The sequence below is a fragment of the Haliotis cracherodii genome, unplaced genomic scaffold (assembly GCF_022045235.1).
Source record: "Haliotis cracherodii isolate W230 unplaced genomic scaffold, xgHalCrac1.p SCAF_2, whole genome shotgun sequence".
NCBI lineage: Eukaryota > Metazoa > Mollusca > Gastropoda > Lepetellida > Haliotidae > Haliotis > Haliotis cracherodii.
Genome location: NW_027266275.1, coordinates 64,056,276 through 64,074,134, shown reverse-complemented (window position 1 = coordinate 64,074,134; position 17,859 = coordinate 64,056,276). Strand labels below are relative to the sequence as shown.

At 38.9% G+C, this 17,859-nt stretch overlaps 1 protein-coding gene across 3 annotated transcripts in view; it reads right to left on the bottom strand.

The window, feature by feature from the left end:
• LOC139468348 (netrin-1-like) overlaps positions 1 to 17,859 on the bottom strand; it is a 61,538-nt gene that overhangs the window by 23,411 nt on the left and 20,268 nt on the right. For 2 of the 3 annotated variants that reach the window (XM_071250255.1, XM_071250258.1), the window contains exon 2: positions 7,593 to 7,781. In XM_071250255.1, the coding sequence (XP_071106356.1) occupies positions 7,593 to 7,781 (189 nt within the window). Of the gene's footprint in view, positions 1 to 7,336; positions 7,526 to 7,592; positions 7,782 to 17,859 lie in introns of all 3 variants that reach the window. The other variant, XM_071250256.1, reaches the window with a different exon arrangement.

The window sequence follows — 17,859 nt, the reverse complement described above, 5'->3', positions numbered from 1 at the left end:
GGCCAACAAACCTGATCTTGTCCTTTTTGATAAATTCAATGAAATCATTTATATCATTGAGTTTTCTGTCCCTTTTGACACTAATGAGATTGACAAGATTGGGGAAAACATTGCAAATATGCGGTTCCCCATTGTTCTCGGTGCCTTAGGTTTAATACCTCCAATTCTGTTGACTGACATTGGGAGGGTACCCGGGTTTGCTGCCAGGAATACAGCCCTTCTGACAATCTGGATAATGCTGTTGGGGAGTCTTCACATTCTCCGAAATGTTCTCGGTGGGTTTGATTCGGCAGCGCTTTCTGGGAGAAGTCCCATTCGCTGTCTGTGCTGCGTTTAGGGGCCTAACCAGGATCATCCAAACCCTCTTTACTGTATTTATTTATATTAATCTGTATAATAATAATAATAATAATAATAATAATAATAATAATAACAACGGGAATTGAAATATACAATATCCAACATTGAAATGGTGAGCAGAGCAATAAAATAATAAAATGTTTCTTCTGTTTCATTAATAAGCGTTTTCAAGAACAAATTGAGTTACAAGTTGTTATTTTGTTTTTAAAGAATGAGTTTTTGTGTTTGTCAAAATCAATAACGCCAGTAATCACAACCTGCTAGAGGAGATTTGCGCGATTTCATTGTGCATCATTACACACACAAGTGTTTTTAACCCCTTCCCTTCTGTTGCTAGTTCACGATTTGGCTTCTAGGGAGCACGGGAGATAAAATATCATTCTACAAAATTACGTGTTAACGAAACGCTTAGGAAATAACTTCCCAACACTCTATCTTACTCATTGACGCATTTCTCACCCTGGAAACACCCTCTCATTGCGGGGAATAATATCTTTATCGCTTTTACTTGAAAACCGTTTGATAGTTTTGATAGCATAGGAAATTGTTCATTTTGGGGTCTTGATATGTTCTGGTTTGTCCTGGTTTCACGCGAACCACTTCATGTCGACTCTTGTGGCACTGTGCAGGGAGGTGCTGAATTGCCCATGTTCATTAGAAGCTTTTCAAACTTGGAACTGCGCCATTTGGTCCTTGAACCGAACGTACACTCTTTACTCTGTGGAATTGAGACTTGGCAGATTGCTCCTTAAAGTGGCGGACACACTGCAAAATGATGCAACTTCAGTAATGAAATAGTGGGATGCTTTGGCGGTCTAGTGTGGTCGAGGCAGTGTAGCTCGTGATGGATAGATTCCGTGATTGCACGTCCATGTCGTAGATCACGGTCATGACCCCCGACGAAGCTAGGTCAGGATTGGTCACTTAGGTTGATCGATGTCAAAACGAGGCTGACTATAGTCTGCCATTTTGAGAGGCCCCTGTCCTTCGTCTGGAGATTTAGTTGGTTGATTTCACAGTTATCGTTTCGAGGAATGTTGTTCAATTTACGGATAAATGACATTGAGGTCGAAAGACGATCATTTGAAGAGAATGGCTGAAGTAATAAAACGTCGGTACTTGTCCCAAATTGCTTCCTATCCGTCAAGCCATTTGCTCTCTTTGTCGCCTGTATTGTTAACAGTATCTCGGGAGCACCACTTGAAGGGGATCAGCGTCTATGAAATGGTATATTTGGTCCTGTACCAAAAAATGCTGCCAACTTTTGCTGTGGATGACCCCTCTTTTCAAGTGCATGCTGCATCTTATGGGACAGCAATAACAGCAGCGTCTAACTGGCATGCATCATTTCAGTGTCATGTTTTATTATGAGGTATCTTGTTTATAAGTGATGTATGTATGTCGCCAGTATTGGACACGTATACTATAAAATCCCTTACGTCATTGGCGTATGATAAGCTTGGAACGCCCTGACGAGAATAGGTTTGAATTTAACGATTTGTCGGACTGTGAAAGCATGTGGCATTTGACTTATATGTGTTTATGCCACTATATTGGATGTGGACGAACTGCCCTTCCGTGGTGTCAAAGAATTTGAAGTATCTTGATTTTTTTGGGTAAATTCTACACTGAGTCCAATGACTGGGAACTGTAATATAGTCACATGAAATATTTGAAGAATGTTGAAAAAATTGCAAAGCCTACACTGAGTCATTGGTTGGATATGGCGGAATAAATATTTGAAGTATTAAACAAATGATTGCTGAATTTCGTGTATGTTTCTATGCGTGTATGTGTGTATATGTGTATGAGTGTATGTGTGTATGCATGTATGTGTTTACGTGTGTATGTGTGTTTGAGTGTATGTGTGTTAGAGTGTGTGTGTATGTGTGTATATGTGTATGAGTGTATGTGTGTATGAGTGAATGAGTGTATGGGAGTATGAGAGTATGTGTGTATATGAGTGTATATGTGTATGTGTGTATATGTGTATGTGTGTTTGAGTGTACGTGTGTATATGAGTGTATGTGTATATATGTGTATCAGTGTATGTGTATATGAGTGAATGAGTGTATGTGTGTATATGTGTATGTGTGTATGTGTGTATGAGTAAATGAGTATATGAGTGTATACGTGTATTTGTGTATGTGTGAATATGTGTATGAGTGTATGTGTGTATGAGTATATGTGTGTATGTGTGAATGAGTGTATGAGTAAATGAGTGTATATGTGTATTTGTGTATTTGTGTATATGTGAATATGTGTATGAGTGTATGTGTGAATGAGTATATGTGTGTATGTGTGAATGAGTATATGAGTAAATGAGTGTATGAGTGTACGAGAGTATGCCATGTAATAAACCAACAATGACCCCTTCTGTGAAACCCCAAACGTACCATACCATGTAGGTATGATACCATGACCAAGGATCATAGTCGGCCGAATCTAGGATTCAAACCATCGATGCCTTAGACCACTGGACTAACGTCAGAGGGTTCGATATGAATAGTATAACGTCAACGCCAGATAATAACCAGTCTCGATTATCTGTCGAAACAAATTCCATTGGACGTAAAAGGCAAAATAGTGATGAAAATAATAGGGATCAGTGAAAATCTATGTCCTGCCCTACCGGTAAAAACCGCCATTCACACTATTTGCATAAAAATCTAAGTGTTGGTATATCATACAATATCTAAACTGTCGGAAACCATTCTAGGACAATGAGATAATCTAAGGATGCCCATGTCTAGATCAGCTGCAAAAAGCCATAACCCCAGAACAAAGAATGCACAACGTTGCCTACAACTCTGGATGCCTCCCCGAAACGTGAACTGAGGATTTCCATCATATTAGAATAATCGTGAATAAATGATGTAATATGTGTTCGTCTGACAGGTAGTAATCCACAGGGGGCAGCACCTTGGGCGCCATTTACAAACACTTTGCACTTTACTACAAACTTAACTACAAGATTACAGACCCCGAAATTGCTGGGGTCAAGTACAGAGCGGCGGTGGCTTTGAGAAACGTATCATCTGATACGTGGGTTGGAAGAAGGGGGGTGCTAAAGGCTACGACTACCTCGAAGGTACGAGAACCGACAGAAACAAAGACAGTATCGTGTAGTCTGTAGGGGACCTAGTGTCTGGCGGGGATGTCTGATCAGTCTGACGTGATACTTCACAAATTGCACATTGGTTCTATAACACACAAGCTGCCACTGTACACGTGCATGTCTCGACTCCTGGGACAAATACTCTCCAGATAGGGAGCGTCCACCAGACTGACCTCTGTATAAACGTACACTTGTTCCTTTTATCAATCGCACAATGCGGGAAACATTAGTAAGTGATAGGAAAAAGGCGCAGTTGAGATGAAGACCCTTAGCTTGATTTAGAGTATCCATATTCTGGCAGGGAGTACTTCAAGGAGAATTCCTTCCTTCTTATTTACAGTTTATTACAGGCGGTTACAAACCTAAAAAACCCATTGTACACTTGAAACATATGTGTATGTAAAACATTTATAGCGAAGGAGTCATAAACATGCACAACAGGATATAATACCCCCAAATAAACCCTACTTAAGTGTACTTAAAACCGACGGGCTTGGCATGCTTTGGTCTACATTTTCATTGTTTTACGTATTCCCAATAACTTATACTGTTAAAATTCCCCAGACGTATCAACTTTAATGGTTTTGGACATGTTTGATCTACACAGTACAATGCTTTGGTAATATATTGCCCCCGATCACATGATAAGTCTTGTTTATATTCGAATTAACCGAGGAGAATAGCCTAAAGGATGAGGCTCCCACATAATTGAAAAGCGATCAACGTCGTGGATAAACCTAGGGTAAGTGATACGGGTGGACCCTTTCTCACGTGTGGTAGAAGGCAGAGTGACTTCAACCCACAAAACTCCAGTGGCCAGGAGATGCATGCTGGCCACCTTGTAGCCCAATCTTCCTCTTGTAGGAATTTCTTCTGAAGTGTCGTTTAAAAATATGTGTGGCGTATCTGTGGACCCTTTCTCACGTGTGGTAGAAGGCAGAGTGATTTCAACCCACAAAACTCCAGTGGCCAGGACATGCATGCTGGCCACCTTGTAGCCCAATCTTCCTCTTGTAGGAATTTCTTCTGAAGTGTCGTTTAAAAATATGTGTGGCGTATCTGTGGACCCTTTCTCACGTGTGGTAGAAGGCAGAGTGACTTCAACCCACAAAACTCCAGTGGCAGGGAGATGCATGCTGGCCACCTTGTAGCCCAATCTTCCTCTTGTAGGAATTTCTTCTGAAGTGTCGTTTAAAAATATGTGTGGCGTATCTGTACCATAACAGCAGTAAACTGAGGCAAGACACACACCTGTTGGGGGAAAACTGGCATGGATGTCAGGGATGGTGGTCTCCAAAACATTTTGAGGTGTTCAATGTTTTCGTCTTTTCTTATTCATAACCGTCCACGTGACACGGGCATATGGTAGATTATATGTTGTCCTTGAGAATGGCGACTCCGATGTGAATTGCTCGTTTCGTTGATTTGTGTGAGGAGATTTGATTGTATTTTTCTTTGATATCTCCCCCAAACGGGGTAAGCACTTGATTGGGAGATAGGTGCGCCATGACAGCGGCAAAGCGCCCCCTGTGTTATAGGTCAGGTAACACGGGGAATTAAAGTCACATGATCCGTCTGACCTCGTTCTAGAATCCATTGTTTTCTGTGGGTTGTGTACCAGATACTCAAAACACATGACATTGCATCAGATAGCACTGTACACATAGGGCCCAGTTCACAGTGGTATTATTAATGTAATTTTTCATTACACACCACAAACAAAATAGTTTTGTGTCGTTTTCCATTTAAAAAAATGAAACTAATTACCAACTTTTATTCCTATTTCAACGTTCAAATGAAAGAACCAACTTTGTAGCAAGGATAAATTGTAAAATCCTCCATCGAAAGGTTTATTTACCAAGTAGGAATACACATAAACGTATGCCTCAGTTAGAAAAAGTCAGACAGTGAACGTCTTCCCTATCAACTCAAATATCATTTTCAGAATCAAAACGGTTCATCACAGTACACAAATCCAAACCCATTTCTTGCTGATTCAGATCAATTACTCGGGAGTCCTGAAATATTTCCTTCCTTCATAAATGCTTATGCATGTATACACTTCGACCAAGCAGAGCCTTGCAGGGTTAGACGGTTCATTCAGTGGCTTTAATCCACGGGGGTTTGGTTCCCCTCGTTCCGTCACCCGTAACAAGCCTTGATCCTTGCCTCTGTTCAGTTACACCGCCTTATCACCGCTCCGTAGCCAGAGCATGTAAAACCGCTCCGTCTTATTTATCCGATCTTGCATGTTTAATAATATCTTCTTTGAAAGAGATCTTTCTATGAGATACACGCTCTACCCATCACCATGCGGGAGACGCCTTTGAAAGATTCCCAGTTTTATATTCCTCGGTGATTGTGGGTTGTCCTGCACACCTTTTACCGTTAATCCTTGATTTTCATGCACTCAATATTAAATTTCAGGCTCCGACGTGCATGTGTATTGTACTGCTTTTCGATAGGGGGTGATGTGCTCCATATAACCTTTGATGTGCAAGAAAATAGCTGACGGTTTCAGACACTGTTGATGTTTGTTCAAGTCTTGATATGTTCCACTGTACAGGTATTTAACATCCTATTGTCAAAATGTGCTCCTATATACAAGCGTTTTCATTCATGTGTAGCGAGGTTCCATGGTGTATTTCCACTCATGTGGAGAGATCTCCAATAGTGTATGTTGCAATTTCAAGCTATAAAAGGCAACAATACGGCTGCATTCTAAATAATATATCATTCAAAACTTCGGCTTTTCGACATATACATTACCATCATAAGAGCTGTATGGCTTAGGAATTTGAACCCATACTTAATATCAACATGTTCTTATATAACGTATTCTCAGATACAAAGTTTTATTTACAAATGATATGTACGTATTAAGTCACCATATGAAAAGACCTCAGCCATACTAGGCTTTGATACACAGAAGTCCATTTTTGTTTGGTTAACTAAATATTATGCAATGATAAATATCCATGACAAAAATATTTTTTTAAAATGGTTGCCCAAATTAGTATGTGCTTGTGCGATTAACTACAACGACGCACTCCTTGGTAGGCGCAATCTACAAGCCCACATATCTCTAACAATGCGAACACATTCCTGAGATTTATATTTGCATTACTGACATGAAGAAAGCTGAAACCCGATTTATATCCATGTAAGCACATATCTATATACCATAGTGCAATATCTATGTATATGTAGCTCAGTTCGTGATGTATGTGACCGTCATTATGGGTGAGGGATTATGGGATATCTGTGAGTGCTCCTGGAAATATGTGATGCAGTCATGGCTGTGTTATGTGATATACTCGTAAACTACAACTGCATTGTGCAAGCACTACACACTACAGCATTGTGTTATGCCCTTGTGTCATGCATGTAGATGAAGGGGTAAGATGTTCGTGGTGACACCGTCAGTATCAACGTTGGGTCGTCTTTATCGCATGACGTGGTAGACACACAATGACTGCACTTCCCTCCTGATGATGTATACGGCGACCAGGCCATGTTTCTGCTAATCGTGTATCCACTCCTGTGATAATTGTTCTACTCTAATGAAACGTAAACGGGTATAAAAACACTACACATTCATGCAGTCCTTATGTTTCTACCACTGATGACGTAAAAATGCTATCATAGACTACTTCTACAGCAATAAACATGCCATTGACACAAAGAAATAAAAAAGGCTAACTAGAAAACGTGCATGGTTACATTTCTTCACGACCTTCACCTTCTGTGGTCATACCGCCATCTAATATTTCAACTACCTAATCTACGTCAGCTACGGTAACAGCGTGCACTCCATGGCCCATGCACCCACCCTTGTCGAAGACTGGCCAGCCCTACCTTTGCAGGCCCTACGGTCTGTGATGTGTCGGGAACTATCCCTGTAGTATCCTTGTTTACAATAGTGACAGTGGCGTCCGGCTGTGTGGTGCTTACAGCCCAGGCATACCCCACCACTCAATAGCCCAGACAGCATATACAGCTCTCTATTGAAGCGACATCGTCGTGCATGCAAATTACAATTGCAGGCTGGAAAACAAAATAAACCAAAAATAAACTCAACTGAAAAATGAAGGGAAAAGGAAGCACCTCCTACCTTTACAAGCCTTCCTATGGGTCATCGGTTTGGTTCTATCGCGATAGTAACCCTCTTTGCAGTAATTGCAATTTCGACCAGCGGTGTTGTGTCTGCACCGAAGACAGACTCCCCCACTTTTGTAGCCAGATAATTGGTATAATTCCATATTGAAGCGACATTGTCTAGCGTGGAGGTTACAATTACAGGCTGAAATAGACGGAAAGAGATGTAGAGTGTGATGAAGAAATATGATGTGACATCTACAGAGATGGGTTCTGTGTTCTCAAATGCGTCTGAATCCATGGCTTTGCGTTTGCCGTAAACACATTCCTTATGTCATAACATCGGTTTAGACAACCGTGCATTATTATACATATTAACTCTCGGAACATGGCGTTATTACTTTGTAAATCTCATATGTATGGGGAACGTCTTCACTGTTTATGCAAGACATTGCAAAGCAACTGTCTGCTTCAAGATTTTCGGAACTGCACTTCCATCTTCAAGGATATCCGTATTCCTGAAGTACATCATTTACGAATGCCCTATCTAAATGTTCTTTTAATATGTCGGGTGTTTTATAGCGTTATCATGCTTCTGTAGACAAGGCCAATGGCATACAGGTTATTCTATTTAAAGAACAGTGGAAAGGAGCAAAATGTTTTTGAAGCATTTTCGAAATGTATTTTAAATGGTCATTTCATTGAGGCTTTTAATTGCAATGATATTAACAATCTTTTACTGGGATATACAGACTGTGTAAGGTTGAATATTAATTTAATGTTATTTGAAGGAAATTGTACATAGAGCGACTTAAAGTTAAGTTTTTTTCGCGTGGTGGTATCACAATTGGTACTGTAACAATAAAGTCCCGACATGTTGAGATATACCGTTTGCATGACAATTTACCTTTTTAACATCCTTGTGATTATGGAAAGGGCTTTCTCGTTTTCATTAATCCTTTTTGTAAATGAAAAACGAACATTTGAGAACACAGATATACTACCATTTGTGACAGACTCAACTACTTGAGTGTCAGCTGAGGTGATATGATGTTAAAGAGGGCGAAGAGCAACTTCTTTCACACTGTATCACAAGGTATCATTTTGCTTATTGTTGAACGCCACATTCAGCAATGTTCCAGCTATATAACGGCGGACTATATATAATAGAGTCCAGACAGGACAAACCAGAGACTGATATAATGAGCAATGTCCCACGCCGGTACGATGATAAACTGGCCACATCACCGACCCTGATCATCCAATCCATTGAGTCGTAATGTACGACAAGGACAAGGACTGCTGACCTATTCAACACCGAAACCCAGAGAGGGTACATTGACACTGTGGCATGAACAATGGTGATATACATTATACATCACTATCATTGACATGTTAAAGTTTTCATACAGTATCACATATCGGTACCTGAAATATAATGTGTGAAAATATGACTACAGGAAATGTTATACTAATTGTGCTCCAACATCCTCTACTTAATACAAAGTGGTTATGTTTCTCCTGTGCAAATGATGTATACTCCTCCAAAGAATGTAAGACCACCCGATTCTTTTACATTACTATAGTTTATCTGTCATGTCATTATTAGCTATAATAATATGAATGAATCGGCTGGTCTTTAACACTATTTTGAGAATTATAGTTGGAATGGTAACAGAAAGAATGAGCAGGAAGGATTGATTGGATGAAAAAGAAACTGAAAAATATACATAAGACGAACAAACACATCAATATATACATTATCATATCAATATATGAAAAATAATAGAACACTGAAAACGAAAGAAAAATGTAGAATTACAAGTGAGCACATTGAGATACCTGGCAGGCTTTTTGTGACTGAACATGAACCGAGTGAACCTTGAAACCAATCTTCGATGGAGATGGTTTATAAGATTATGTTATATTTATTTCTTTTTATGTTGTTAATATTAAAAAACGGAGATTGAAGATAAATACACGTGGAGCTTATAGAGCATGTAAACAGTAATTGTTTATGGTTATTTTACAAAACACTACATTAATAAACAAAAGGGTCGACTCAGTACAGAAACGTAATGCATCATAAAGGAAATAATTTCTGAAAACATTTAAGTTTGGAAAGTGGATTAGGCATATCACCAATGATAATTATACTTGTAAATGCTTAGCAATTCATTCTATGCAAACATTCCACTTGGTATTTTAAATGTGTAATTTAATAGTGATGTTTACTAGATGGTAAAGGTTTAGATAGAAAAAAATTAGTCACCTGGTAAATACACGCGTTAGTGAGGTAATACCAATGACCATGAATAATGAATGGTATTCCTCTGAATAGAATAAAGCGACAAATTCCACATCCAATGGAAGTCTCTGCATAAAGCAGAATCGGTTGTACGATTCCGACTATATCAGGATCTAGCAGATATTTGTTGTGAATATGGAAAGGCTGTGTCGCTTTTATTATTATGATTATGGAAAGGGTTTTGTCAGTTTTTTATTCACAATCTTTAGTTTTTTAACTGAGACATCACCAAACAATTCTTACATGGTCATGTACCTAGCAGATCAATACAAACACTCTGATGTTTCCTCTCTTTTTAAGTCACTTCACCAAACCTAGTTCAGCATCATTACGACACGTAATCAAATGGTGCTACTTTGATTGAACCAAATCCGCCTTCATATAACATACTATTTATGTTTAAGCGATCAACACCTAAATTGGCGCAGGTTACACTGAAATAGTTGATTTAGTACATTGATTCAAGGCGATTAGTGCTCACATATGATGACGTTCTACTAAGTAGTTAATCATATCACAATGAGCTTGAACACTTTCCCTACGCCTACAATGTGCTTACTATTTTGATTTCTCATTATCAAACCTTTGATGCAACTTGATGAATTGAAAATATCAATCAAAGCAATCATTAAGCAATCAGTACATACATTTGAAGCAAACGTTTTATTCAAATTATGGATTTTCCTTTGTACAATTCTATTTAACTTCATACAGTATACAACAACATTAAAGTGACAGCTGGAATGAGAGGACGAAGGGTGAAAATGTTATATATTTTCCCAGAGTGAAATAATTGTTTTGTCAATATAATGGCCACCGCGGTGTATATAACACCCATGGCTCGTACAAGCATAGGACCAACTCTCATCAATCTCTCTCGTAAAATGCCAGCGAGGGACCCCATGCTTTATGAACACTGATCAATGAAACGAGAGCTGTGATGAATCAAGGAGACAGTTAACAAATTGTTTAATTGTCATTTTGTGAGAAATGGCTCCCGGTATTCGATCGAATAATTTCCACGCAATAAGCAGCAATAAGTCTGTCTGAAAATGGACAAAAACGACCATTGTGAACCAGAATTGCGGTAGACGAATTAACAAACGGTGTCAAATATATTCAACCGTTTATTCTCGTTCTGTGAAAAGCAGACGTTTGGAGTTTAAAATGTCAATGTAGAGTGTAATACTGCTATTCAATTGCCACTCCGACACATATCCAATATGAATAAGCACCCATAAAGCATTGGCGAGACCAGGATTCATACAAACATATTGAATTATTTTGGAATGCTTGACAGACCAGGCCAGAATTCCTCTAACCCAGTTACGCACGTGCATTGTCACATGCCGTCGTTTATGCATAAGCAGTGTCACGGGGGCAAGCTAAACACGACAGTTTAACTTTATTACAGTGTTCATAAAAAGTTACATAATGTCTACTGAACACTGTCAACTATATGGGTATGTACATATGCGGGTATTGAAAGGTACACCCCTTTATAGCAGCATATATAAAGGTATTGTGGCGTACCAATGCGACATTAAACATTGAGTTACATGGATTCCCACCGTCTTTAATACACGGGTGTGACTGATATATTTGACATATGTACATTTACTTACCATTTACTTATGTATAGTTCCCTTGAAACAGATAGGTGTATCTTTGAGCCTGTTTAAAGCGTTCTGGTGCAAAGGCTTTAGATTGATATGTTCTGATTTGATGGAAAAGAAATCGGTTGTATATTTAGACATGTTTTCAAAAGGTTAACCAACAAAGGTCAGGTCTGATGCGATACTACTTTTTTCAACCAGTTTAGTCATTGCTCTGTATTTGATCATGTCAAAAGTAAAAAACGTAGCAGTGCATGACATTATAACTTTAGTGATTCATAAACACGTGCATAAGATATGGTTTCTGCTTTTAGTAGAGATTTGTTATGATTATGGAAATGTTTTTTTGTTGTTGCTTTTACTTCCTCAAAAAGTGGGATAGTTGATCATGTACCCCACAGTTTTAAACAGAAACGGAAGACAGCATCTTCACAACCACAATCACATTAACGCTAAATGAGCATAAAAATAACTGAAAATACACATTTTTCGAATTGGGTGAGTATCTTATGCTTATTTTTAGCCTTCACCATGTGGAATATTGCAATATGAACACTATGTGCCACTTAGTATTTACGTTTGTTTGTTTGTACGAGAACCTTAAAAAATACATGTCTAGGGCCACGAGGGAAATCAATCGTCGTCTGTAGTGCCGCATTTTGCTGTGCAGAGTTGTCTCCCGTAGGCGGACTAGGATCCTATGATCATGGGTTCGAATCCAAGATTATCCCTGATTATGATTCCAGGCTTCTCAGCACCATACATTTCTCGTTGGTTTCACCTGTGCTCGTGGGTTTCACGTGTGCTCGTTTGTTTCACCTGTGCTCGTGGGTTTCACGTGTGCTCGTTGGTTTCACCTGTGCTAACTGGTTTCACCAGAGTGGTAAGAGACCAATTATCACCTTTCCATACATACTAATTAGACATGCCATGAAGCAAACTGAAATAATGTTCTAAGCGGCATTAAACCCAACCCCATCACTCACTAAAAACGTTTCATAACGGATTCTCAGCAGCCTACTTGTATTTTTACTAGTCATTTTACTCGTACCACCAGCCCAGCACATTACCCCACGTGTTAAATTGTATTCCGTCAGTGCCTTCGTTTAACGTTCTCCTTGAATGGTTCAGTTACAGCGTTATCAGTAATGGCTATTCATGACCTCATGTGGGGGACCAGGTTGTGACATTGCATTTACAGTATTTCTAAATTGACTGACTAACACACCACAGCCGCACAATCTCACACGTGTATATTTCAGCAATGCTCGTAAAATTCAAGTATTTCTTTCTAATTACCATCTCAAAGCACGCACTGACCCTAAAGCGATGTCTAATTGATGGCATGGGCCAAGACCCTTTATAGAGGCGATGGGATTGAACATGTATTAACACATTAACAGTTTGAGCTACGGAGAACTAAAACGATTGTCTTCCAAGATAAAAGACCACTCCACGCCTCGAGAAAAGGCTCATTTCACCACCTCTCGTAACATCGATGCTTATGGGCAAATAAAGAAGACATCGCGGTTAACTCGCGGCCCCTTATTGTTTCATCTTTCGTCATGTAAAGCTCATAAGTCTGTCAAAGCAAAGCGTCATATCAAACCTGTCTTTTCAATGAGTGAACAGTTCTCAGCGGGAATGGAACCCCGAGGATCGCCATTCAAATCAAATAAGTATTCTCCCATGAGTACCTTAACGTGGCCTTACCACGGGACTGGCTCTGAAATCAAAGGAACGAGAGGAACACAAGTCCTCCTTATGGCCCCCTATGATACACTCTGGCATAATTATAACATAGCGTAGACACACCAGACCTGGGAGCTTCCTATACAAAAGCTATGAAACCGTCAATTATCATTTATTCGTCAGAAACGTGTTTTCCCATCCCCGTTGATATATGGATATTGATGACTGATATCCTACCATTTGTGGACGGTGCTGAGGGTAGAACACCCTTCAAAGAGATGTTAGTCGTTCCACCAACAAAAAAAGGACACGTTGAAATTTCAAAACCACATTCGTAAAGAACACACTTTTCAATGAACTGTTGCATAAGTGTTTATTCAAGAAACATATATTTAGACTGGAGGCATTTTATTAGGGTACTAAATATTACCTATGTAACAAGATAGGCGCCTCTGTTTACAGAGAGAAACACAAACACAAGACTACGGAAGCAGGTCTGCGGCAAGGAACGTGCAGATTGTATACTGGGGCAGCGGACGGATGAGACTTACTCAGGTGTGTGGTCCAGTATGTATATATTAAAGACGTCGATACATGGTTCTACCACCTAAGATATTACACTGGACCTTAGCGATGTTGCGTTAATGATAAAATAACACGGAGATGTTTATGACATGCTTGTTTTCGCAACGCGGGGCACGTTTGAAAGATAATAAGAGTTGGCTAGATACTCGACAGACAGTGGTAACCACTGCCAAACTAAGAATATTGCTGTACTACCTGATGACTTGGCTGCGATCTGACAGCAGACAGGTTGGCTTTGCGATGTGTGATATACACATCACACACAGATCGCACAGCTTCTGCAACAACGCTTACACCATCGGGGCGCTTTCGAGCCGTGCACCTTGGTTACTTGGACCGAACGATGGTGGGGATCACAGGGAGAACGTGATGCTTTACACGTCCTTATAAAAAATGTCAGCGATCCCACACTTGTAACTAACATTTCATCCAATAAACATAACATTTGTAACGAACTCCAAACGAACTCCAAACTCCTCTATGTTGTCATTGTCAGAATGTGGTTATTTATGATTTGTAGCAATTATCTTTACTCGGGGATAAAGTTATGACTTGTGATCTCCAGTACTTCAATTATATTTATTTGACACGGGTATTATAGGTGTGTTTTGGACCTCTAGGTTGCAGTACTTCGTAGATTGTTTCCAGCCTAGAAATGTGTTGATAACGTTTGCTATTGTTCAGTCAAATCTAAGTTTCCAGGGTAAACTTTCTTCAGTGTTTCGGTGACCTGTTCCCAGCCTAGAAATGGTTTCATAACGTTTGCTATTGTTAAGTCAAATCTAAGTTTCCAGGGTAAACTTTCTTTTGTCCGGTAGTTTATAACCGATGTTATCCTTCCGGCGGAAGTCACATAATGGACATAGCCTGGTCACATCGGTTTCCGTCTTGTCTTGACATGGTTATAATAATAAATCTTCCACACCTAAGGCCACATACATGCTAACTCACATAGCTCACTAACCTTTTCATCGGCGTGAGAATCTACTTGTGCCCGTGTTCCAATTTACCTAAATCCAAATGCATAATCAGTTATTCCCCTATCCATCAAACACATTTCTCATTGTATCATTCCATCCCATCAAGCTATACAGCTACTATTATCATAATAAACAAACATTATCAACCATCACCCACCCTTGAATACATCAAACGGTCACTGGCATACATCCACCAGTTCCCTGATCAATAACACATTCATCAATCAGGGATTCAACATGCATCGCTTCATCATATTTCAACCTCTCCAAAAAACACAATGGCCAATGAAAGGCAGATTATCACGTTCATAAATAATCCACACACAGCCCTCGAACAACCCAGTGTCAGATGAAAGCTGTCTGAAGACAGACCAACAACCCACAACGTGAAGATGGGTAAGTTTACAGATCCTGGTAGCTCTAACAATTGGCTGGTATCAGCTGACAAGGTAGTGATGATTCCTCTGAAAGTAACACGGAAGCCTTTGGTAACTGTCACCGATCCCAGGTTATTCCAAAGTGTTGATTATTCTAGATTGCCTTCCACCCACGACCAGAATAACTATCATTACAGATAGCTTATTGTTTTTGTGAGAGAAAAAGAAACCTAACTATACGTCCGCCAACGATAACATGGTTTCCTTTCAAGAACAAATTGAAAGAGCAATCAAATTCCACCTGCTTGTTGACTTTGGTAGCTGTACATATGTGTTAATGGTTAATAAACCTTGCAGACTGCACGGGTGAAACGTTACAAAACAAGCCCCCTTGCTGTACAGGTAAGCAACTTGTATATGGAAGGTGTATCTTTTCTAAACAACGGAAAACGCACTTGCCTTAACTGATATCCTTGATTTCTGTTAAACTCTCTCAGACTGTCTTCCCCTATCAATTTAGCGCATAGCTCTTTTCAGTTTTTTGCGGATGCTTTTACTTTTGAAGATAAGAAAGAAAGAGTCTTCAATCTGTTAGAGAAAATGTTGGCATTGACCTCCATAAAAAAGATGCAATCCGTTGAAGAGCTTCCGAGTTGTCATTCGACTCTAAGCATAGCAAGCGTTTATCTGATGCAAGTCAAGGCGAGATATCACAGGCATCTGTTCATGTAACACATCTTTGTTTATATATTGCGTGTTACTTTCTCATATTTCAGGAGTAGTTAGCAATGTTATCAAACAATAGTGAGAATTCTTTTTTGTAGACAAAGCTCTCAAATGCTCCGAATGTTTTTTTCAGTAATTGACAAACATGTGACTTTTGGTAAAAGGCGCCTGAAACAGCAAATTATAGTTTGATAAACACACAGCTCAAACATCCATGGTTGTCCAATTTGTATTTTAATCAAAGCCATGAATGAGATATCAATATACATTCCCCTTAGGTCCTACATACGATTCATACGAAACAACCGAATCTTCCGAATCTTCAAAGGATTGATTATTTTACTGCAAAAGAAAGCCATCATCCAACGCAGTGACTGGAGTCGTCATTACAATCGTGTGGGCAGGAGGTGGTATTTTTCTTCACTTAATCAAAGCACGAAGCAAATCCCATAAACAACTCATCTGACACAGGACTAGATTCAAACACAACGCTCTTGCTCCTATGAATGAATACAAGTCTATTTGTTACGCATGATTGTGAGGGCGTTCCGCTGTACGTCATAGTGAACCCTATAAGACAATTATAACATCTTGATGGATGACAAAATATGAATAAGATACTTACATAAAACTGAGACTTTCACACTTTGAATACAACTTCATATTACTTTTAAGGAACAACACACTGTACACGTGAAGGGAATCGAACCCAGATTCGATTCCCCACATAAGATTCCCCAGGACAATGGGAGAAACCCATTCTGGTTGTCCCCGACGTGATATTTAAAAATGATTTTATAAGCGTCGTAAAACACAATTATTTCACTTTCTCACTCATATTAAAATGTCATTGTCGATTTAACCATTTACTCTCATGCAAAGTCAGTGTTTTGTTTTAACAACATGAAATATAGATTTGCAGAACGTTTTAAACAGATGAAGATAATGTAAAAGGACAACCCTGGAATCATATTTCACTCTGAAGAAATTCCATAATTCTAACCTTGTGTTGAAGTATCAAGTTAATGGCTCTTTCTAACTATAAGTGCACAAATATGCTAAAGATACAGTTCTGGTCTAAGTTTAGATGAGCTAACCTTTCGGCTTTTATTAAGGGTTAATGCTTTCAAAGTCAACAACACTGTGATGCTAACTAAATGCATCAGAAAATATGCTTATTTTCGTTACTGTCAAATTATATTACAATTATCTTCAAACACTAATCATGTCTCTTTTCCGAGCAGATCTATAACGAACACCACATGCAATGCTTCCCAACATAAATGAACGATAACAAATGTACCTATATATTAATACAAACATTTCACTTTCGGTATCACATGTTTCACATGTTCTAAAATCAATTGATTTCAAACTAGGTCAGATTTTGCAAAAAAAATACATACTCTAAATTCTTTGCCACCACACCTGGATGGAATATGTTCATGCATAAATTTAAATCAATGTTGATAATATGTTTCACGTAAGGTTACATGTGTGCTGTTGTGAAACACAGTCTTAAATTCAATCACGTCTCCCTACTGCTTGTCAGATGGAGAAAGCTATGCACGTACATATCTGCGTAAAGTGGCACTGCATAATCCGCTGATCTGGGTCAAACCAATTTTGAATGACATTCAAAGATATGAACATGCATATATACTCTTGTCTATTATGTATATGTCAAATATACATAATTTATACACGTTGCTTGATTATATTATTAAAATGCATTAACAGTAACAGAAAGAGCAGATGACAAAAACACGTTTATATCCAAACAATGTTGGAATTGTTTGAAAGAAGACTTGGGTTTGAAAACTATGATGTACATCGAAGCGTCAAAAGCCCTTTCCTTTATCATTATAAAAAAATATCACAAACACATACAAAGGTAAGTCAATTGTTCACCTGAACAAACAGGTTAAGATTCTCCACATGTCTACCATGAAACGTTTTGAAAACTTTTCTGATGCCTTGAATGTTGCAACCCTAATTA